This window comes from Eubalaena glacialis, chromosome 2, assembly GCF_028564815.1.
Source record: "Eubalaena glacialis isolate mEubGla1 chromosome 2, mEubGla1.1.hap2.+ XY, whole genome shotgun sequence".
NCBI lineage: Eukaryota > Metazoa > Chordata > Mammalia > Artiodactyla > Balaenidae > Eubalaena > Eubalaena glacialis.
This window is the reverse complement of record NC_083717.1, coordinates 7,507,532-7,530,838: the sequence shown is the minus strand read 5'-3', so window position 1 is coordinate 7,530,838 and position 23,307 is coordinate 7,507,532. Positions and strand designations below refer to the sequence as shown.

The window sequence follows — 23,307 nt, the reverse complement described above, 5'->3', positions numbered from 1 at the left end:
GTGATGCTGGTCAGCACCGCAGCAAGCTGCCGCCCCAGTGAGCCACGCGATCGCGCGGGTGAGCGGCCACCGTCCACACACTGACCACCGTTCTGGACCCAGATAACCATTCTGGTTTTCACTTTCCCTACAGTACTCAATAAATTACACGCGACACTCCACACTTTATTGTAAGATAGGCTTTGCGTTACATGATTTTGCCCAACTGTAGGCTAATCTAAGTGTTGTGAGCACTTTTTTTTTTTACATCTTTATTGGCGTATAATTGCTTTACAATGTCGTGTTAGTTTCTGCTGTACAACAAAGTGAATCAGCTCTATGTATACATACATCCCCATATGCCCTCCCTCTTGCATCTCCCTCCCACCCTCCCTATCCCACCCCTCTAGGTGGTCACAAAGCACTGAGCTGATCTCCCTGTGCTATGCGGCTGCTTCCCACTAGCTATCTGTTTTACATTTGGTAGTGTATATATGTCCATGACACTCTCTCACTTCGTCCCAGCTTACCCTTCCCCCTCCCTGTGTCCGCAAGTCTGAGCAGGTTTAAGGTAGCTGAGGCTAAGCTATGATGTTCAGTGGGTCAGGGGTATTTAAATACATTTTTTTAAATTAATTAATTTATTTATTTATTTATTTATTTTTGGCTGTGTTGGGTCTTCGTTTCTGTGCGAGGGCTTTCTCTAGTTGCGGCGAGCGGGGGCCACTCTTCATCGTGGTGCGCGGGCCTCTCACTATCGCGGCCTCTCTTGTTGCGGAGCACAGGCTCCAGACGCGCAGGCTCAGTAGCTGTGGCTCACGGGCCCAGTTGCTCCGCGGCATGTGGGATCTTCCCAGACCAGGGCTCGAACCCGCGTCCCCTGCATTGGCAGGCAGACTCTCAACCACTGCACCACCAGGGAAGCCCCTTAAGTACATTTTTGACTCAATGAGATTTTCAACTTACGATGGATTTATTGGGCCGTAGCCCTGTGGTTAAGTCGAGGAAGATCTAGATATGTACGTGTCTGATTCCCCACATAAATTTTCACAAGACAATGTTTATTCTGACTGTAAGCAATACACTCAGATATTTCCTAGTTCAAGTTTATTCTCATTGCTTGTCAGAAACACTGAATTTATTTCATGACCCACAGTTTTGAAAAAATACTTCCTTTAGGGGACTTTTCACCAAAGGGCTCTTCCCACTGTCAATTCCTCCCAAGAGGAAGCGAATAAACAAAGATGACAAAGGCTGCGTCCGTCTGTCACGGTTTCCAGTCTGGGGGGACTTTGGGGGGAAATGGAGAAGGAGGGGAAAGGCAGAGTTGGGAGGATGGAAAGGACCAAGAGGAAAGAGAGAGCCGTCAGGCACCTGGACTCCGAACTCCTCGCTGAGGTTGGTGAAGAGATACTCGTACCCGTAGGCGGCCTTGCAGCTCAGCCACACCACGTGGTACGGACTCCGCGTGATCCAGCTGCGAACCAGCTCCAGGATCCCATGCAGACACTCCTCCTGGGCAGGAAGGTTCAAAGGCAGTTAACGTTGTTCCGTTCTCAGGATTCCCAGATATTCACGCAAATGGGGACAATTACCATGCGATCTGTTATCCCCCAAACTTCCCTCTAAGAAATGCGTGCCACGCTCCAGGGAGACGTACCCGACTAGGAATTTGGTAATATTTCGGATGGCAGAAAGTCGTGTCTAAGTACACACTCTGGATGTCTTTCACTCTGAAAACAAAAATGAAACAAGGGGTGTGACTCACCTCATGGGAAATAAAATATGGATAAAATCTAAACTCTTCGTTAGAGAGAGAAAGTCTAGACATCCAAATGGACGATCCATTTGGAATTTTTTTTTTATTATCAACTTTGTCAGGAAATGATTTCCATATAACAAAATAACACAGATTTTGCATATGTGGTTCAGTGAATTTTGACCAATTCACGTAACTACTACCCCAGTCAACACACGGAATGTTACCATTACCTCATTTCAAGAGGAAAAGTTTGCTTTCCTGTTACAAATATTATTATAATCGAGTTAGACTTCTAATAGAAACAAAGGCTCATATTTGGGGGGGTGGGGGGAGAACAATAAAACCTTTAAAACAGTGCAGCCTTAACATTCAAGAATTACGTAAAGCCCAGTACCTGCCCCCAGAGTGCAGAAGCTCCATTCTGGCAGCTTCTCCTTTTGCCAATCTGAAGTCTCCTGTGTACAAGACAGTCCCATTGTTGCCCTGAAATAAAAACCTGAAAAGGGTACAGACCGCAGTGACTTCTAAGTCTCATGCAAACTCCTAATAAAGCAAATATATACTAAATCCACAGCCCATGTTGCCTGCCAAGCACAGCCACTATGATAAGGTGATAATGGAATTTCCACAGCACTAAACCACACCAGGCACTCAGCTGCACCTCTTCCCAAAGGAGGAAAATAATAACATGATGGAGATATCGCTGAGTTTGCAAGAGATGTCCTCTGAAATACATCAGCACCTTCCACTATATACTGAGATCATCCCTGCTAATGGAGAGAAAAATCCATGTGATGGGAAAATGCAAAGCCAGTGGAAATACTGCTACTGAAGACTTCCACTGTAAGAAAGCCACGTTTCGAACGTGACCTGCACCTCAGTCCCCCAAGTTCAATTTGGAAGCAAAGATTACAGGAATTGCCATCATAAGACTCCAACCTCCCTGTACAGGTTATTTTCTAGACCTTACAAGTTTATTTCTACAAATATAATACATATCTACACAAAATAAATGGGCAAAATAGATGAGCCCCCTTACATAACTGATCCTGGGCAATGACCAGCTGGTAAGAGAGTCACAACAATCTCTTCCTTCTAAAAAGAAAATAAAAGAAGAAAATAATAATCATAGAAGTTATCATTAGGACCCAGCTAAACAAAGCCCTCCTGAATACAACACACGCAACTACTTCCCAAGAACGTGGTGTGCCTTTCTCCTCATTTCCCCACTCTCCAAACCCTGGAAACAAGTGGAATCCTCACCCACAAACAAATGGTTAAACGTAGAGTTACAATGTGACACAGCAATTCCACTCTTGGGTATACACGCGAGAGATGCGAAAACTTAGGTCCACACAAAACATGAATGTTCACCGCAGCATTATTCATACTAGCCAGAGTAGAAGCAGCCAAAATGTCTATTGGCTGATGATTGAACCAGCAAAATGTGGTCTATCCATACAATGGAATATTCTTTGGCCAAAAAAAGAAATGAAGAACTGATACATCCTACACCATGGATAAACATTGAAAGCATTATGCAAAGTGAAAGAAGTCACGAAAGACCGCATACTGTATGAGTCCATTTAAATACAATGTCCAGAATGGGCAAATCCATAGAGACTTACGCTAGACTAGTAGTGGCCAGGAGCTGGGGGGAGGGAGAAACAGGGTCCCGTATTTCTTTCTGGGGGATGAAAATATTCTGAAATTGATTGTGGCGATGGATACACAACTCTGTGAATACACTAAAAGCCATTGAATAGTGTACTTTAACTGGGGTGAATGGTACGGTATGTGAATTATGTCTCAATAAAGCTGTTATTTAAAAAAAAAAAAAAAGGAATTCCCTGGCAGTCAAGTGGTTAGAACTCCACGCTTCCACTGCAGGGAGCACGGGTTCGATCCCTGGTCAGGGAACTAGGTTCCTGCAAGCCGCACGGACAGTTAAAAAAAAAAAGTCTGATGCAGCCTGGTCCCAAGTCACCATGCAGCACGCTGTACTGTCCCGTTAGCGGAGCCTGATGGGCACTACGGCCTCTCGGGGCTCAGTACGTGGTGGGGCAGAGCTCTGGATGCGTCAGCTCTCCACTCGACCATGGTAACTCCCCCTGGATGTCTGCCATCGTTCATTCCAAAGGCCCTTTAGAAGGGGCTTTCTCGCTGGTTGGAGCTGGAGACACACACGTCCCAGTGGGAGAGGAGAAATGGAAAGGACCAGAGCGGGGCGGCTGGGCTCAGCTCACCAAGAGCCACTTGCTGCCCGCTGCCCAATTCTGAGAAAGCCTTTCACCACCACACACTACAGGCCACCGGGCACTGACAGCACATCCCCAGAAGTGTCAGCTAACCGAGCTCAGGATGGCATTGAGGAAGGTTCAGGCCATCCCCTTCCCCTCCCTCAGGACAGTAAGTCTAGAAGTACTCCAATGCCTGATCTCCTCCAGGGAGGACATGTGAAAGGTCGGCCCCTGTCCCATCACAGTCACACCACCAAGGACACCCTTCAGAGTTAAACGTGTCCACAGAGCAGGTTCTAATTGGGCTACGGGACAAATATGAATGAGATTTGCCATAAGATAGGAAAACACCGCCTAGCCCTAGGTATAATTTGAGATAAAAATAAATAAACACAGAAAAGGTGGGTTGGTACTCCTACTGACTATTAAAAAAGATAAATGCAAAACACAAAAGTACCTGCCTCTAAATTTAAGGACAAAAAAATAAATTGGACAATGTCTTGTTCTTGAATATGAAAATGATTCAGAAGAAAAATCACAATATACATAAATTTGCTGCAAAAACATTAAGCACAGTTTTATATCCTGAACATTATAATAAACTTAATAAATGTGACAATCACACTGTATGGTAATATCACTACTATGGAGCTCCTATAGTTAGCATGTGATACTAAATAGAAGCAGTTCCGACATGGTCCAGTCCTTCGGATGTAGAAAATAAATACATCACAAACGTTTTTTTCCCTACAAACTCACTCATTTACTATAAATTTTATTTCTGGTTACATGAGCAATCAAATCAAGGAGAAAGATAAACAATCATTTAATGCTGAGTATAATAATAATTTTTAAAAACACAGTATTTAATATTTAGTTACCTCGCCTGATGCTTCATCGACTAAAGATATCTGGGTAGGAGTTTCAATTTCAATGGATATCTATTAAAATAAAATAAGAGGTCATGTATACATTGTATTATACATTTTCATGTTTTTTCATGGCTTTATATGCCTTTGCCATCTCAAACACAGAAAGGGAAGAGACGTTACAGACTCTCTGTGGAACAATTTCTGATTTCACTATAATAATGGTTTAACAGCCCCAAAACATGATAAAGCTAATACAATACCTTTCCTGAGGTTGATGTGGCAATATGGATTGGATACCTTATAAACTTACACATCCTCAGACACAGCGATTCTACATCTATGAATTCAATTTTCCTCCCTTCACCTCCCCATGTATCCTATGTGTTTAGGTTTTGTGCTGCAGAACACAGTCTGCCATCAGTCCATGGCGTGTTGGCCTAATTCACAGATTTGAGCTGCTATGAAAAGGTCGGAGTGTACGTGCACATTTTACTAGAAGGGCAAGGAGCACAGAGAGGCATTCAGTAAGTAGGTGATGAATAAACATAATTTCCCACCTTTTTAGCCCACTGATGTCATAAAATTTACAGTGACTGAGATTCAGGTGTGAAAATATCCTTGCATTTCTGGAATAAACACACTGTATTCATGATACACTATTTTTTAATACTGTGAGATTCAGTCAGCTATGACCTTAATTAGGATATTCACACGTGAAATGGCCTTTTTTTCCCCATTTACTATCATTATCCATTTTGCCAGTGAGGTTGAGCAGCTTATCTTTTTAGTCTCTCCTACAATAGGGATTATTTGTTCTTTGAACATTTGGCAAAATGCACCTATAAAACCATCTGGGTGTGGGGCTTTTTTGAAGAAGAGATCTTTGAAAACTGTTTTTTTTTTTTTTTTTTTTTTTTTTTTATAAATTTATTTATTTATTTATTTATTTTTGGCTGTGTTGGGTCTTCGTTTCTGTGCGAGGGCTTTCTCCAGTTGCGGCGAGCGGGGGCCACTCTTCATCGCGGTGTGCGGGCCTCTCACTATCGCGGCCTCTCTTGTTGCGGAGCACAGGCTCCAGACGCGCAGGCTCAGTAGTTGTGGCTCACGGGCGTAGCTGCTCCGTGGCATGTGGGATCTTCCCGGACCGGGGCACGAACCCGTGTCCCCTGCATTGGCAGGCGGATTCCTAACCACTGCGCCACCAGGGAAGCCCTGAAAACTGTTTTAATGTCTTTGATGCCTACTTCTTTATTCAAGTGGTCTACTTTTCTTGCCTCAATTTGGTATTTTCCTACTTTTCCAGTATTTATCCACTGTGTCTAAATTATTGAATATACTATCATATTAATTTTCAAAACAAGGCATTGCTATTATTAATAGCTATTTTCCTTTTTATCATTCTGTATTTTTACATGCATCTTTGTTTTTTTAATCAATCTTGGCAAAATTTATCTCTATTTCATTTTGTTTTCTTTTGTTTTGTTTCTTTGCTTTGGCCACACTGTGCAGCACGTGGGATCTTAGTTCCCCAACCAGAAATCAAACCCGCATCCCCTGCATTGGAAGCATGGAGTCTTAACCACTGGACCACCATGAAGTCCCTAAATTTATCTCTATTTCTCTAGAAACCAGCTTTTACTTTTGTTAATCTTCCCTTTGATTTTCTGTGGTAGTTAGTCTCTAGATCACTAACCTGTCCTTTTCTCTCTATTATTTTCTTCTTTCACATATCCTTAGGTTTGCTTTGTTGCTCCTTTCCGTTCTTCTTGAGTCAAAGACTTATTCCATTTAGTTCCAGTCTGTTTTCTAAGAAATGCATTTAATGCTCTCAATTTCCCTTCAGGTACTAACTTAGCTGTGCTCCACACACTTTGACATGTCACACTTTCATTGTCCATCAGTCCTAAGTATTGTATGTTTTTCTTTACAATTTCCTCTTTAACCTAGAGTTGCTTGTGGTATGCATTTAGCTCCCATATGTATGGGATGATTTTAACTCTCCTTGTATTTCTGATTTCCAACATCACTGTATTATGGTAAAAGAACAGATCACTAGGATTTCTTGAAACTTCTTTAGTGACGTAGTACATGCTCAGTTTTGGTACACGTTCCAAGTTTACCCAAAGACCTTTTCTCTGTTTGGTTTAAAGCTCTGTATTTCAATTGGTTCGTGTGTATTAATTATGCCATTTAAATCTTCTGTATATTCACTTACTTCCTGTCTCCTTCATCTTTCAGCTTCTGAGAGTGGTCTGCTAAGCTCTCCAGCTACCACTGTTGAGTTGCCCCTGTCTCCCTTAGATTATGAGGTGGCCTTGAACTACATCTACTCAGCTGAGCTGGAATTATCCTACAAGCCCCTTCCACGTACACTTCCAGGTTAGCAGTGGCCACAAGAAACACCTGTGTGAGATTTGGAAAGCAGAAGTGAACCAGCAGCCATTTGTCAATGCTCTGAAAGGCACCAGAAGTTGTAACAGCTCGGGCACGTTGCTGATCTGTTGGCTTACCTCACTGACACGGGCAGAACGGCGGCAGCTCCCTCTTCTGCTGGGTATCCTCCTGAGCTTCTCGGAGCCCTGGGCCACGTGTGTGGAACTCAGTGACCAAGGGGATGGCAGTTTACCAAGGTTGGGAGGAGTGGGAGGCAGACATGGGTCCCCATTTGTCCCTGTGGACTCCAGCCTGTCTCTGCTCTTCTCTCCTTCTTTTTCAGCTTTCCTTCCTGACTGCTGGCCAGAATGACCCACAGTAACTTCAGGCCTTATACCAAGGCCAAGGTCACAGCCTTGCTGTTGTGTCCCTCTGCAGAGGGGGGACGGATCCCACCCCAACTGACAGATCAGAGGCTAAGACTGAAGATGCCACACGTGAACCAAGAGAGTGTGAAAACACTGCGGTATGTTCACTGTGGGACTTTCTGGGGAGAGGAGGGTAGAAACCAGGCTGGGAGGAAGTGGTCTGTGTGACCTGAGAAAATGGGAGCAGGTGGCCGTGGTTTTTATTGTGGTTACGGGGTAGGCCTGGGCTTGCATGTTTGAATTCCATGTAGGTGCCAAGGAAGGGGCAGGCTTTTTTTTTTTATCAGTTTGCCCAGATGTGGGGCAAATGGAGGTGGGAGCTGAAAGCTGCCAGCAATCAGACATCAAACACTCTTGGTGATGCTTGTTCAGACTTCTCTGCCGGCACCCCCAATTACTGATGGTTTAATGCATATCACAAACCCTAATTCTATCTACTCCTCGTGCTTCTTTTCTGATCAAGCACTGGGTGGTCAGGTGCTACTGTTTCCAGTTTGAGGCTACTTTGTCAATTGCATTTATGTTCATACCTTCTTGATACTATTAAAAGGTTGTTCCTTTTAATAGTAAATAATACCTTCTTTGAAACTTACGATATTTTTTTTGCCTTCAATCTCTGTATGATATAAAAGTTGCCACTCTGGCATGTTTAGCTTCTAATTGTTCATTATATTTTTTCCCCTTCAACCTGCATTTTTCCTTTAGAGTGATTTATGTCTCTTGTAGACCAAGACTGGTGGATCATTTTTTTTTTTTTAGCCTAAACCAAGAATTTGTCTTTTGATCCAGGGTTGAAGTAAATCCATTCGTATTTATAGCAATTACTGTTATAATAGAACTTTTGCCACCATCTTCGCATTTTCAATGTGCCATGCTTTTTTCTCCCCTTTACCTTCTGTTGGATAGAGCCATTTTATTCTGCCAGATTCAAAATTATCCATTCTATTTTTATTCTGATTGTTATCCCTTTCTTACTATAACCCATAAATTTTGTTTATTTTTCCTAATCTATCCCATGATCTAAATAAAAGGATTTATCAATTATGTTAATGAATGTTTTATACTTTAAAGTAATAAAATGTAACTCAGCAAGACAGTCTGTGAGATTAGACAAAACTAAGAATCTAGGTCAACATGTTGAGGGACAAGAAAGAAAAATCAGCAATGATAAAATGTCAACCTCTTCCAAACTAATGAACTACAAAGGCTAAACAGCAACACTGTAATTACTGTGGGTAAATATAGCGTGGGGGAAGCAGGCTTTGAATAATGCTGATGCTTTGTTCAATACACCCAAAAAATATTTCCCACTTGAAAAGAAGAATTAGTGTCATTCAAAAAATAAAACTTACAATTCGTTTCTCCCAAAATCTGTACCTCGGGCTTGTTAACAACAGCTCTTTAGTAACAGGTGAACAGTATAAGTAAACCTTCAAGCTGAAAACAAGAGACAAAAAAAAAAAAAGAAGCTGTTTTAGTACAATCGAGAATGAGACATCTGGGTGACTAGGAAATATGTTTCAGTATATGTCAGTTGCCTCGAATAATTCAGAAACTGAGCTGGCAGGCCAACAGTCCAGTGACCACCTCAGTCCCACCGAGACTATAAAGGGACGGGGAAGAAGCAAAGGAGAGAAAATACTGTGTCCTCTGACCTCCTCAAAGGCTGGTCCTCACCATTCTCATCTTAAAGACACGTGTTTTAGACAATCAGGTATGTCTGGAGAGATACCACCAAATGGTAAACTACCTCTGCAGAAAGGGAAGTGAGACAGGAGACGTCTGCCTTTTACTTCATATAAATCTATTCTGTTTATGTTCTTAGTGGGCAGAAATCAACTTCATGACAAATTTTTAAAATTCAACACTCCAGTTTAGAGGTTAGGAATACAGTCTACAGCGGATCATACTTTCCAGAGATGCCCACACTGACGTATACACCCTAACCACACACCGTCTTCTTACAAAGTAGTCATGGAAATTCTCCCACTGACAGGAGGCATCTGTGTTCACCTCCCCTTGAACCCGGACAGAGCTTTGTAACTGCCTTAGCCAACAGACTGTGATGGACATAATACAGCAGGCCTTTCGAGGCTAGATCTCCAGGCAGTATGGCTGCCGCTGGCCCTCTCTTGGGACATACACTTTTTTTTTTTTAGTTTCCATTTAAGAAGTACTGCTATTCTGAAACCACTATGCTGAAGAGCTATTTTTTAGAGACAGAGATGCCCAAAGTGTCCCAACTGTTTGAGTCTCCCCAGCCCAGATGTCAGACATTGAATGAATGAGCCTTCAGGTAATGTCAGCCCCCATACGACACCCAGTCAGGCAGAAACCAGCCATCCCCACTGTACCCTGTCAGAACTCCTGACCCATAGAAACAGACAGAGAGAATACATGATTAGTGTTGTTTTAAGTCACTGAGTTTGGGGGTAGTTTGTTACGCAGCAACAGATAACTAATACATAGGCTCTAAAATCAGACAGACCTGGTGGGAATCCTGGTCCTGCCACTTACTGGCTGCGTGACCTTGGGCAACTAATTTAACCCCTCTGGTTCCTCAGTTTCCTCATCTGTAAAATAGAAATAATAATAGTATCTATTCAAAAGATTATCAAGAGGCTCTAAGGAGAATGTCAGCTCCAAGAAGAGAGGGATTTTTGCCTATTTTGCTCACTACTGTATCTTCAACATCTAGTATGAATATATATTTTTAATAAATATTAGCTACCATTATCACAAACACAGACTATTGATATCACTTAGCAAAGAAGCCTGCTAAGTCAAAGATCAAATAGTCAAAAAGTCAATAGGGTCCTTCCTATATACAGCTGACCCTTGAACAACATGGATTTCAACTGTGAGGGTCCACTCACGCACGGGTTTTTTTTTTCACTAAATAAGTACCATAGTACTACACAATCTGCAGTTGGTTGAACCCACAGATGCGGAACCAGGATAGGGAGTGCCAACTATAAAGTTATATGTGGATTTTTGAGCTCATAGAAGGTCGGTGCCCCTAACCACTGCGTTGTTCGAGGGTCAACTGCATATATCTTGAGAATTTGGAATTTGACTTAGGCAATGACTGCAGGAAAAGAATGCAATGACTCAGCTTTAAGAAAAGATCCAACAATATTATATGACTCTTTATAATGGAACAATCATTTACGCACACACATAGACACACTCTTACAGAAATAAAAATGAACAGACTATTACTGCACCCAATAGCATGGATGAATCATTCCTTTAAATATAATGTTAAGTAAAAGAAAACAAGTAGAAGAATCTATTCAGTATGATTCTATTTAAATAAAGTTCAAAAACAACCAAAGCTAAACGATGATGACAAAAGTCAGAAGAGAGGTTACCTGTGGGTGGGGAAGACTGACTGGGGGAGGGACAGGGTTCTGTCCCAGGATATTGATGCTGTTCTATTTCTTGGACTGGGCAGATGCTACACATGTGTTCACTTGTAAAAGTTCATCAGAGTATTCCCATATGATGTAAGTACTTTTCTATGTAGATGTTACAGCTCAATTAAAATTTTTACTTAAAAAAATAGAACACACAAATAAATAGCAAAGGAAATTACCTGGGGACTTCCCTGGTGGTCCACTGGCTAAGGCTCCGTGCTCCCAATGCAGGGGACCCGGGTTCAATCCCTGGTCAGGGAACTAGATCCCACATGCCACAACTAAGAGTTTGTATGCTGCAACTAAAGTTCCCACATGCTGCAACTAAAGATCCGCATGCCACAACGAAGATCCTGTGTGCCACAACTAAGCCCCAGCTCAGCCAAATAAATAAATAAATAAATTAAAAAAAGAAAAAAAAAGAAATTACCTGCACTCCAACCTTCTTTTCAAGGTAGGGGCTCTTAATCCTTTCATGTGATCTGAAAACAAAAGAATCAGAAATCATAAATACATTATTTTTTTCAGAGGATTCCTTGGCCCAAGGAAACTGAGTTGTCTGTTCTTTTTAGGCTTCCTTTTAAGAGAAAATAAATGACAGGTTCATTTTATAGGAGCATTGATTTGTATGAGCTACTGGCTCTTGCTTCTGCAGATGAAGAATCCACCGAAAATAGGACAAGAACCACTAAAAGTTGACCACCTCTGAGCCAACAGAAGCCATTTAAAAGGAGAATGATCCTCTGCACCTTAGGGCAAAGTCTAAATCACTCAGAGTAGCCACAGAAGAGTGCATGACCTCATTCAGAACTGCTTCCATCACTTTCCTTTACTCTCTTCTTTCATTTCAATCCAACCACCCTTCAGACCATGCTCTCTGTGACCCCTTCAATTCCAGTCACTAAAGTTAGTCCATCTGGAAATTCAAGTTTGCTTCCATGGAATCCTCGAGGAAACCATTCAGGCTTAGGCCAGAATAACAAGAGTTTCATTATCTTCTCAGCCTACTGTGACTGTTGGGTTGAAAGGTGGGTTATTGCTACCCACAGAGGCTTGCTCCACAGCTTGCCAAATTAACAAACACAGAAAGGTGACTTTTAAAGAAAGGTAACATTTAAACCAAATGGTACTTTAAATATATAGTGCATTATAATATTACATTTTGAATCTTCAGCATGCAAAAGCCCAGATAACAAGAACCAAACATTTTGAAATTGCTTAGTTAAATCAAACCAATTCTAATTATCCTAATTCCAAATAGAAACCAAAAGAAAGCTGGAATAACTATACTCAGACAAAACAGACTTTAAAACAAAGACTCTAATAAGAGACATTATCATATTACATATGATAGTGTAATATTTACAAATGTTATATCCTCTTGTTGGGTCCATCCAACAAGAGGATATAACATTTGTAAACATTTATGCACCCAACAGAGGAACATCTAAATACATAAAGCAAATATTAACAGACTTAAAAGGAGAAATAGACAGCAATACAGTAAGAGCAGGGGACTTTAATACCCCACTTACGTCAATGCATGGATCATTCAGTCAGAAAATCAGTAAGGAAACTTTGGACCTAAACAACACATAAGATCAGGTGAACTTCACAAATATATAAAGAACACTCCAGGCAAAAGCAACAGAACACACATTCTTCTCAAGTGCACATGGAACATTTTCCAGGATAGACCATATATTAGGCCACAAAATGAGTCTCAATAAATTTAAGATGATTAAAATCATATCAAGCATCTTTTCCAACTACAATGGTATGAAACTAGAAATTAATTACAAGAAGAAAACTGGAAAATTCACAAATAAGTGGAGATTAAACAACATGCTACTGAACAACCAATGGGTCAAAGAATAAATCAAAAGAGAAATTTTAAAATACCTTGAGACGATTGAGAATGGAAATAAAACATACCAAAATTTGTGGGTTGCAGCAAAAGCAGTTCTAAGGGGGAAGGTCAAGTGATAAATGCCTACCTCAAGAAACAAGAAAAATCTCAAATAACCAACCTAACTTTACAATTCAAGAAACTAGAAAAAGAAGAACAAAGCCCAAAATTAGTAGAAGGAAGGAAATAACCAAGAGTAGAACAAAAATAAATTAAAAACAGACTAAAAAGACAACAGAGAAGATCAGTGAAACTAAGAGCTGGTTCTTTGAAAAGGTAAACAAAATTGACAAGCCTTTGCTAGACTCACCAACAAAGGAGAAGGGGGGAGAGAGAGAGAGAGAGAGGGAGGGAGAGATAGGACTCAAATAAATAAAATCAGAAATGAAAGAGGAGCTATTACAACTCTTAAAACAGAAAAGAAAGGGTAAGAGACTACTATGAACAATTATACACCAAAAAAGTGGACAACCTAGAAGAAGTGGATAAATTCTTAGAAACATACAACCTACCAAGACTGAATCATGATGAAACAGAAAATCTGAATAGACTGATAACTAGTGAGGATACTAAATATCTCTACTAATATCAGTAACTTTAAAAATCCAACAAACAAAAGTCCTGGACCAGATGGCTTTGCTAGTGAATTCTGCAAACATTCAAAGAACTCATTTTATGAGGCTAGCATTACCCCGATACCAAAACCAGACAAGGACACCACACAAATTACAGGCCAATATCCCTGATGAACATAGATGAAAAAAATCCTCAACAAAATATTAGCAAACAGAATTCAACAATACATTAAAAGGATCATACACCATGATTAAGTGGGATTTATTCCAGGGATGCAAACTTGGTTCAACATCCACAAATCAGTCAATGTTATAATCACATTAACAAAATGAAGGATAAAAAACCATATAATCATCTCAATAGATGCACAAAAAGCACTGGACAAAACTTGACATCTATTTATGATAAAAACTCAATAAATCAGGTATAGAGGGAACAAACCTCAATATAATAAAGACCATATGTGACAAGCTCTCAGCAAACATCATAATCAGTGGTGAAAAGCTGAAAGCTATTTCTCTAAGATCAGAAATAAGACAAGAACGCCCACTCTTGCCCTTTTATTCAACATAATATTATAAATCCTAGCCAGAGGAATTAGGCAAGAAAAAGAAATAAAAGGCATCCAAAGTTGAAAGGAAGTAAAACTGACACTATTTACAGACAACATGATACATATATAGAAAACCCTAAAGACTCCATCAAAAAACTGTTAGAGGAATACTGGTCAAGATGGCAGTGTGGGAAGATGCGGAGTTAGCGTCTCCCCACAGCTAGGGCGCCTGAAGGCCGTGGGTGGGGGACTCTGATGCCCAAGGAGACGGGAGGAACCCCAAAGTGAACCGGTAGGATGTAGGGGGACTGAGAGGGGAGGAGAAGTGGAGGCCAGGCAGGATCGGCGCCCCTAAGGCCAGGGAGACCAGGAGAGGCAGGAGGGAGGGGCCCTCTGGGAAGAGGGGGAGAGGAGCAGAGGGCAATCGCCTGGCCCACTTGGGCCAGGGAGCCTGCTGAGCTCCCAAACCGGTACTGCCCCCCCACCCCGCAAAGCCTGATCCAGGCCATGTGGGTCCTGGAGGCACAGGAGGCAGGCTGGGGAGATCAGGAGAGGCAGGTGGGAGGGGTCATCCAGGAGGAGCAGAAGAGGAGAGGAGGGCATTTGCCCCGCCCACTAGAGCCCAGGAAGCCTGCTGGGCTCCCAGGTGATGTCCCCTGCCCTCTGAGACCAGTGGTGGGGGGCACGACTGAGCCCATTCTGTTCCTTGAGCCTAAGCCCCACCCCCCACGGCCCACAGGGCCTTTTCCAGCCCTGTGGGTCCTGAGCATAGGCCCCGCCCACCACCCAAACCTTGCCCTTGCTTAGGCCCCGCCCTCCACAGCCAAGGCCTTTTCCCTCCCTTTTCTTTTCTTTTCCTTCCTCTTTTTTACTATTGTGGTACTGATGTACCTTCCAGTTGTTGATTCATCTATATTTTTATTTTTATATTCTTTCTAATATATCTGTTAGTTTCCTAGTCTAATTTTATGTTTTACTTTGTTATTGTTCTCTTTTTTTTTTTTGCTGCCCCATGCAGCTTGCGGGAACTTGGATCACAAGCCCGGGGTCGGGCCGAAGCTTCTGCAGTGGGAGCTTCAAGTCTGAACCACTGGACTAACAGAGAACCTCAGACCCCAGGGAATATTCATCGGAGTGAGGGCTCATGGGGTTCCTCATCTCAGCAGCAAGACCCAGCTCTACCCAATAGCCTACAAACTCCAGTGTTGGAAGCCTCAGGCCAAACAACCAGTAAGACAGGAACACAATCCCACTCATAAAAAAAAAAAAAAAAATGAGACAGCACACCAATATGTCACAGATGAAGGAGCAAGGTAAAAACCTACAAGACCAAATAAATGAAGAGGAAATAGGCAACCTACCTGAACAAGAATTCAGAGTAATGACAGTAAACATGATCCAGAATCTCGGAAATAGAATGAAGGCATGGATCAAGAAAATACAAGAAATGTTTAACAAAGATCTAGAAGAACTCAAGAACAAACAAACAGAGATGAACAACACAATAACTGAAATGATAAATACACTAGAAGGAATCAATAACAGAATAACGGAGGCAGAAGAACGAATAGGTGAGCTGGAAGACAAAGTGGTGGAAATAACTGCCAAGGAGCAGAATAAAGAAAAAAGAATGAAAAGAATTGAAGACAATCTCAGAGACCTCTGGGACAACACTAAACGCACCAACATTCAAATTATAGGGGTCCCAGAAGAAGAAGAGAAAAAGAAAGGGTCTGAGAAAATATTTGAAGAGATTATAGTTGAAAACTTCCCTAACATGGAAAGGAAATAGTCACCCAAGTCCAGGAAGCACAGGGAGTCCCATACAGGATAAACCCTAGGAGAAACACACCAAGACACATATTAATCAAACTAACAAAAATTAAATTCAAAGAAAAAATATTAAAAGCAGCAATGGAAAAACAAAAAATAACATACAAAGGAATCCCCATGAGGTCAGCTGATTTTTCAGCAGAAACTCTGCAAGCCAGAAGGCAGTGGCAGGATATACTTAAAGTGATGAAAGAGAAAAACCTACAGCCAAGATTACTCTATCCAGCAAGGATCTCATTCAGATTCGATGGAGAGGTGAAAAGGTTTTCAGACAGGCAAAAGCTAAGAGAATTCAGCACCACCAAACAAGCTTTACAATAAATGCTAAAGAAACTTCTCTAAGCAGGAAACACAAAAGAAGAAAAAGACCCACAAAAACAAATCCAAAACAATTAAGAAAATGGTAATTGGAACATACCTATCAATAATAACCTTGACTGTACATGGATTAAATGCCCCAACCAAAAGACACAGACTGGCTGAATGGATACAAAAACAAGACCCATATATATGCTGTCTACAAGAGACCCACTTCAGACCTAGGGACACATACGGACTGAAAGTGAAGGGATGGAAAAAGATATTCCATGCAAATGGAAATCAAAAGAAAGCTAGAGTAGCAATGCTCGTATCAGATAAAATAGACTTTAAAATAAAGACTGTTACAAGAGATAAGGAGGGACACTACATAATGATCAAAGGATCAATCCAAGAAGAAGACATAACAATTATAATGTATATGCACCCAACACAGGAGCACCTCAATACATAAGGCAAATGCTAACAACCATGAAAGGAGAAATAGACAGTAACACATTAACAGTAGGGGACTTTAACACCCCACTTACACCAATGGACAGATCATCCAAACAGAAAATAAATCAGAAAACACAAGCTTTAAATGACACAATATATCAGATAGATCTAATTGATATTTATAGAACATTCCACCCAAAAGTGGCAGAATACACTTTCTTCTCAAGTGCACACGGAACATTCTCCAGGATGGATCACATCTTGGGTGACAAATCAAGCCTCGGAAAATTTAAGAAAATTGAAATAGTTCAAGCATCTTTTCTGACCACAACACTATGAGATTGGAAATCAATTACAGCAAAAAAACTGTAAAAAACACAAATACATGGAGGCTAAACAGTGCACTACTAAATAACCAAGACATCACTGAAGAAATCAAAGAAGAAATTAAAAAATACATAGAAACAAATGACAACGAAAACACAACGACCCAAAACCTATGGGACGCAGCAAAAGCAGTTCTAAGAGGGAAGTTTATAGCAATTCAATCTCACCTCAAGAAACAAGAAAAATCTCAAATAAATAATCTAACCCTACACTTAAAACAACTAGAGAAAGAAGAACAAGGAAAACCCAAAGTCAGTAGAAGGAAAGAAATCATAAAGATCAGAGCAGAAATAAATGAAATAGAAACGAAGAAAACAATCACAAAGATCAATAAAACTAAAAGCTGGTTCTTTGAGAAGATAAAAAAAATTGATAAACCCTTAGCCAGACTCATCAAGGAAAAAAAGGGAGAGGACGCAAATCAATAAAATTAGAAACGAAAAAGGAGAAATCACAACTGACACTGCCGAAATACAAAGGATTATAAGAGACTACTACAAACAACTATATGCCAATAAAATGGACAACCACAAAGAAATGGACAAATTCTTGGAAAGGTACAATTTTCCAAGGCTGAAAAAGGAAGAATTAGAAAATATATACAGACCTATCACAAGTAATGAAATTGAAACTGTAATTAAAAATCTTCCAACAAACAAAAGTCCAGGACCAGATGGCTTCACAGGCGAATTCTATCAAACATTTAGAGAAGAGCTAACACCCATCCTTCTCAAACTCTTCCAAAAAATTACAGAGGGAGGGACACTCCCACATTCATTCTACAAAGCCACCATCACCTTGATACCAAAACCAGAAGAAGATATCACAAAAAAAGAAAATTATAGACCAATATCCCTGATGAACATAGATGCAAAAATCCTGAACAAAATACTAGCAAACAGAATCCAACAGCACATTAAGAGGATCATACACCATGATCAAGTGGGATTTATCCCAGGGATGCAAGGATTCTTCAATGTACGCAAATCAATCAATGTGATACACCACATTAACAAATTAAGGAATAAAAACCATATGATCATCTCAGTAAATGCAGAAAAAGCTTTTGACAAAATTCAACACCCATTTATGATAAAAACTCTCCAGAAAATGGGCATAGAGGGAACCTACCTCAACATAATAAAGGCCACATATGACAAACCCACAGCAAGCATCATACTCGATGGTGAAAAACTGAAAGCATTTCCACTAAGATCAGGAACAAGACAAGGATGTCCACTCTCACCACTCTTATTCAACATAGTTTTGGAAGTCCTAGCCACAGCAATCAGAGAAGAAAAAGAAATAAAAGGAATACAAATTGGAAAAGAAGTAAAACTGTCACTGTTTGCCGATGACATGATACTATACATAGAAAATCCTCAAGATGCCACAAGAAAACTACTAGAACTAATCAATGAATTTGGTAAGGTTGCAGGATACAAAATTAATGCACAGAAATCTCTTGCATTCCTATATACCAACAATGAAAAATCAGAAAGAGAAATTAAGGAAACACTCCCATTTACCACTGCAACAAAAAAATAAAATACTTAGGAATAAACCTGCCTAAGGAGGCGAAAGACTTGTACTCAGAAAACTATAAAACACTGATGAAAGAAATCAAAGATGACATAAACAGATGGAGAAAGATACCATGTTCTTGGATTGGAAGAATCAATATTGTGAAAATGACTATACTACCCAAAGCAATCTACAGATTCAATGCAATCCCTATCAAACTACCAATGGCATTCTTCACAGAATTATAAAAAAATTTACGGTTCGTATGGAAACACAAAAGACCCCGAATAGCCAAAGCAATCTTGAGAAAGAAAAATGGAGTTGGAGGAATCAGGCTCCCTGACTTCAAACTATACTACAAAGCTACAGTAATCAAGACAGTTTGGTACTGGCACAAAAACAGAAATATAGATCAATGGTACAGGATAGAATGCCCAGAGATAAACCCACACACATATGGTCACCTAATTTACAACAAAGGAGGCAAGAACATACAATGGAGAAAAGACAGCCTCTTCAATAAGTGGTGCTGGGAAAACTGGACAGCTACATGTAAAAGAATGAAATTAGAACACTACCTAACACCATAGACAAAAATAAATTCCAAATGGATTAAAGATGTAAAGGTAAGACCAGACACTATAAAACTCTTAGAGGAGGCTATAGGAAGAACACACTTTGACATAAACCACAGCAAGATCTTTTTTGACCCACCTCCTAGAGTAATGGAAATAAAAACAAAAATAAACAAATAGGACTTAATTAAACTTAAAAGCTTTTGCACAGCAAAGGAAACCATAAACAAGACATAAAGACAACCCTCAGAATGGGAGAAAATATTTGCAAATGAAAACAACAGACAAAGGATTAATCTCCAAAATATACATACAGCTCATGGAGCTCAATATCAAAAAAACAAACAATCCAGTTAAAAAATGGGCAGAAGACCTAAATAGACATTTCAGCAAAGAAGACATACAGATGGCCAAGAGGCACATGAAAAGATGCTCAACATCACTAATTATCAGAGAAACGCAAATCAAAACTACAGTGAGGTATCCCCTCATGCCAGTCAGAATGGCCATTATCAAAAAATCTAGAAACAATAAATGCTGGAAAGGGTGTGGTGAAAAGGGAACCCTCCTGCACTGTTTGTGGGTATGTAAATTGATACAACCACTATGGAGAACAGTATGGAGGTTCCTTAAAAAACTAAAAATAGAACTACCATACGACCCAGCAATCCCACTATTAGGCATATACCCTGAGAAAACCATAATTCAAAAACAGTCATGTACCACAATGTTCACTGCAGCTCTATTTACAATAGCCAGGACATGGAACCAACCTAAATGCCCATTGACAGATGAATGGATAAAGAAGATGTGGCACATATGTACGATGGAATATTGCTCAGCCATAAAAAGGGACAACATTGAGTTATTTGTGGTGAGGTGGATGGACCTAAGTCTGTCATACAGAGTGAAGTAAGTCAGAAAGAGAAAAACAAATAACACATGCTAACACATATATATGTAATCTAAAAAACCGGTACTGATGAACCTAGTGGCAGGGCAGGAATAAAGATGGAGACATAGAGAATGAACTTGAGGACATGGGGTGGGAGGGGGAAGCTGGGGCAAAGTGAGAGTAGCATCAACATATATATACTACCGAATTGGGAGATTGGGATTGACATATATACACTAATATGTATAAAATGGATAACTAATAAGAACCTGCTGTATAAAAAAATAAATAAAATTCGAAAGTTCAAAAAAAAAACCAACAAACAAACATATATACACTACCGAATGTAAAATAGTTAGCTAGTGGAAAGCAGCAGCATAGCACAGGGAGATCAGCTTGGTGCTTTGTGATGACCTAGAGGGGTGGGATAGGGAGGATGGGAAGGAGTCTCAAAAGGGAAGGGATATGGGGACATGTGTATGCATATGGCTGATTCGCTTTGTTGTGCAACAGAAACTAACACAATATTGTGAAGCAATTATACTCCAATAAAGATCTATTAAAAACAAAAAACTGTTAGAATAAAGGGATTCAGTAAAGTTGCAGGATATCAACACACAGAAATCTGTTGCATTTCTACACACAAATAACCATCAGAAAGAGAAATTAAGAAAACAATCCCATTCACAACTACATCAAAAAGAATAAAATATGTAGGAATAAATTTAACCAAGGAAGTAAAGACCTGTATATTGAAAACTACAAGCACTAATAAAAGAAATTGATGACACAAATAAATGGAAGGCTATTCCACGCTCAAAGATTGAAAGAATCAATATTGTTAAATTGTCCATACTACCCAAAGCAATCAACAGGTTCAGTGCAACCCATATCAAAATTCCAATGGCATTTTTCATAGAAATAGAACAAAAAATCATAAAATTTGTATAGAACCACAAAAGAACCCCAAATAGCCCAAGCAATCTTGGAAAAAAACAAAACTGGAGACATGCTCCCTGGTTACAAAATGTATTGTTTCAAATGTATAGTAATTAAAACAGTATGGTACTGGCATAAAAACACATGGATCAACAGAACAGAATAGCAAGCCCAGAAATAAAGCCACACATATAGTGTCAATTATTGAGAATTTATGATAAAGAAACCAAGAATATATGATGCGGAAAGGACAGTCTCTTCAATAAATGGTGTTAGGAAAACTGGACAGCCACATGCAAAAGAATGAAACCTAACCATTATCTTATACCATACACAAAAATTAACTCAAAATATATTAAAGACTTGAATGCAAGATCTGAAACCATAAAATTTCTAGAAGAAAACATAGGCAGTAAGCTCCTTGACATAGGTCTTGGTGGTGATCTTTTGAATATGACACCAAAAGCAAAACTAAGCAAACTACATCAAATTAAAAAGGTTTTGCACAGCAAAGGAAAGCATCAATGAAATGAAAAAACCTACTGAATAGGAGAAAACATTTGCAAATCATGTATCTGATAAGGGACTAATATCCAAAATATATAAAAACTCATACAACTCAACAGCAAAAAAAAATCTGATGTTTTTAATGGGCAGATCTGAATAGACATTTTTCCCAAGACATACAGATGGCCAACGGGCACATGAAAAGATGTTCCACGTCATTAATCATCAGGGAAATGCAAATCAAAACCACAAAGAGATACCACCTCACACCCATTAGACTGGCTATTATCAAAAAGAAAAATAACAAATGTTGAAAAGGATGTGGAGAAATGGGAACCCTTGTGCACTGTTGGTGGGAATGTAAACTGGTGCAGCCACTATGGAAAACAGTATGGAGGTTCCTCAAAAAATTAAAAACAGAACTATCATATGATCCAGCAATTCCACGTCTGGGTATTTAACTGAAGAAAACAAAAACACTAACTCAAAAAGATATCTGCACCCCCAGGTTCATTGCAGCATTATTTACAATAGCCAAGACATGGAAACAACCTAAGTGTCCATCAATGAATGAATGCATAAAGAAGATGTGGTATATATGCACAATGAAATATTATTCAGCCATGAAAACTGCTGTCTAACCACGAATTAACAATCTTCATTATAAGTTTTCTAAAAACTGATAATAAGTTTAAAAGTTTAAAGCTAATTATACAAAATTATTTTCTCTATATAACTTTTCTCCAGCTGTTTTAAGATTAATACATAAATGCTGCTGGAAAGTTAATTTTACTTTAAAAAAAAAAAAGCTATAACCAAATAGATTATTTTGAAAGTCTTTTCCTCCTCAAATCATTTACCAAAAATGACTTTCATTTGCATTTTGATTAATTTATGTAAACACTGCCTGTTACCACCCTTGATGAAGGCAAACGGCAAAGGCAGTCCAGCTGGGTTGATGGGGAGACAATGTTAAACAGCCTAACAATAACCCACAAGAAAAAAATCTAATTATCCTAATTACCACCAACACATGTGCCCTCAAATTTATATGTGACAATCCTTAACTCTTGAAAACAAGGCCATCACCGCACCTCAAGTGGGTGACGTTGGCCGAACACGTGCTGCCACAGGACGGTCCACCTGCCCCCTCACAGTGTGCATCTCCTCAGGTCACTCCTGGTCCAGGCTTTAGGGCCAATGAGTGCATCCCAGGGCAGGACTCTCCCTTATCGGGGTTTCCAGAGAGTCTGAGTCACGGCAAACACAAGGCTGACTCAGGACTCTGCTCCAGGCTTCCAAACTACCTCAGTGCGCAGCACCCTGTCCCATCAAGACACCCCATCCCACCACCCCAGTCAAGGGAATCTGGGGAGTTTACTTTGTGATGCTAGGACTGCACCCAGCATCTCCCTTCCCGGGCCTTTTTCCTTTTCCTTGACCAGAATAAATCATCTTAAGTTGTCTCCAGAAGGGGTCCTCCCCCACGCTGGGCCACTATCTCGGGCCATGGGTCCCCTCGTGTCCTCCAGGCCTCACTGGTGCTTAGTCAAGTCTGCCCTGAGCACAGCGCTGGGTTCCAGATGGGCCATAAAGAGGCATCAAGCGGGTCCACGGCCCACCTCAACTTTTATCAAAATGTGATGTTAACGTGTTCATGTGCATTTTTTTTAACAAGAGTCCATAGACCTTGTCAGATATTCTATATTAGTCAGCTCAGGCTGCAATAACAAAATATCACAGACTGGGTGGCTTAAACAGAATGTATTTCTAACAGTTC

At 40.1% G+C, this 23,307-nt stretch overlaps 1 protein-coding gene across 3 annotated transcripts in view; it reads right to left on the bottom strand.

The window, feature by feature from the left end:
- Nucleotides 1–23,307, bottom strand: part of DCLRE1C (DNA cross-link repair 1C) — a 43,126-nt gene that overhangs the window by 17,526 nt on the left and 2,293 nt on the right. The window contains exons 2-8 of one of the 3 annotated variants that reach the window (XM_061178212.1): nt 11,504–11,555; nt 9,007–9,091; nt 4,863–4,922; nt 2,781–2,836; nt 2,136–2,237; nt 1,640–1,712; nt 1,354–1,494 (exon numbers count right to left, since the gene is read on the bottom strand). In XM_061178212.1, the coding sequence (XP_061034195.1) occupies nt 1,354–1,494; nt 1,640–1,712; nt 2,136–2,237; nt 2,781–2,836; nt 4,863–4,922; nt 9,007–9,091; nt 11,504–11,555 (569 nt within the window). Of the gene's footprint in view, nt 1–1,353; nt 1,495–1,639; nt 1,713–2,135; nt 2,238–2,780; nt 2,837–4,862; nt 4,923–9,006; nt 9,092–10,142; nt 10,228–11,503; nt 11,556–23,307 lie in introns of all 3 variants that reach the window. The other 2 variants (XM_061178206.1, XM_061178202.1) reach the window with 2 other exon arrangements.